The sequence below is a fragment of the Plasmodium inui genome (assembly GCF_000524495.1).
Source record: "Plasmodium inui San Antonio 1 unplaced genomic scaffold supercont1.138, whole genome shotgun sequence".
NCBI classification, from domain to species: domain Eukaryota; phylum Apicomplexa; class Aconoidasida; order Haemosporida; family Plasmodiidae; genus Plasmodium; species Plasmodium inui.
The window spans coordinates 8,887-10,280 of record NW_008481972.1 but is presented as its reverse complement, the minus strand read 5'-3'; the positions used below and the strand labels follow the sequence as shown (position 1 = coordinate 10,280).

Here is a 1,394-nt window from a genome sequence, read left to right as displayed (position 1 = left end):
ATAGATATATATATGTACATGCGTCTCCCCATTGGCCTGCGAAATAGGAAGCTTAATGTGTATTATTTCAAGTCCGCCCTATCCACATTATGGCCCATCTTCTTGTGGGACGTACCTGTAAGAATATATAGACACAAGCAACAAAAAGAGTAGGTAATCCTCTGGAAAGGAAAGATCTTTGTATTCTGCTTTTATTCGTCTCATTTGGTTCACGATCTCTTAAACTGCTTCCCCTGTTTCGCCCGTCACAGGGTTCTGCCAAAATAGGCCTCCTGAAGGTGTAGCCGCGGCCGATCGAATATACCATATTCTGTATCGATCTTATATGTAAAAACAGGAAAAAACGCAGGAATTTCCTTGCAATGCTCCTTGCACTTCGGAATATAATATTTCTCAAAATGAATAAAAGAAATATATCTGATCTTCCTATATAGAGATTACCGCCTCAAAATAACTGCAGGAACGGAAGATGATGAAGCATATATATATATAGGTACTTATGCATCCTTTCTAAGGGGGTTTATTAGTTACTAGTAGGTTCTTCTTTATTATAACATAGTATAATTCTCAGAATGGTCTCATCAGAGAGTACGAATAACATCTCTGATATATCATATAGAGCTGAAGTCTTACGGATATCGCAAAAGTAAATCTTTAACACGATTAACGATATTTTAATAAATCCTTAAATAATGAATGAAGAAACAGTCAAAATATAATATAAGCTAGTCCCTATTTGTGTTTTCTCTATTAGTAGGATTTAAATAGAAACTCTTATTATAAAGAAAAAAGATAAGGATTTTAACTCCCAGCCTCTTTTTCATTCAGTAAACCACAAAAAGTGAAAGAAGAGGAAGAGAACAGAAAGGATAAAATTACGAAAATTTTCCGGTTAAGCTGCAGAGATATGGGAAGTTCTTATTCCTGCATCTCCCATTTAAAATACGCGCTATTCAAATTCTATTGGCTAAGTATCCTTATTTATCAAAAGGACGTAACATTTTTATGCGGAATAACAGAAGTAGAGAAAGAAAGACTAAATTCAAATAAGGCACGTCACAATTGCTACGACTTGCAGTAAAAAGCAATACCTCAAATGAATTACCATGCGACCTGAGACACTGCTTATCCCAATTGGGATAGGACGCATTTTCCCAACACATAGAGTTATATGAAAGCGAAAGAAAATGATACATATGGTTACATTTTTCTTCTCCGGAATAAGCTATTCTTCTGAAGTCTCAAATTGGAGAACATATATTTGGCATTTACTCTGCATCATAATACGTATCGATACATATATATATTCCTATGCTTAAATTTAATACAGGAATTTTTCCAAATCCAAAGAGATCATTATGTTTTCCTCTCGATTACTGAAGGGATGTTTCCTG

The 1,394-nt window shown here is 34.6% G+C and overlaps 1 protein-coding gene across 1 annotated transcript; it reads left to right on the top strand.

Moving 5' to 3' along the window:
• Positions 1 to 572: 572 nt before the first annotated feature.
• Positions 573 to 1,081, top strand: C922_05693 (hypothetical protein; the record flags this gene model as incomplete). The annotated part of the gene is made up of 2 exons (XM_008821264.1): positions 573 to 646; positions 829 to 1,081. The coding sequence occupies 2 exons, from the start codon at positions 573 to 575 to the stop codon at positions 1,079 to 1,081; spliced, it is 327 nt and encodes a 108-aa protein (XP_008819486.1).
• Between the last annotated feature and the right edge of the window lie 313 nt (positions 1,082 to 1,394).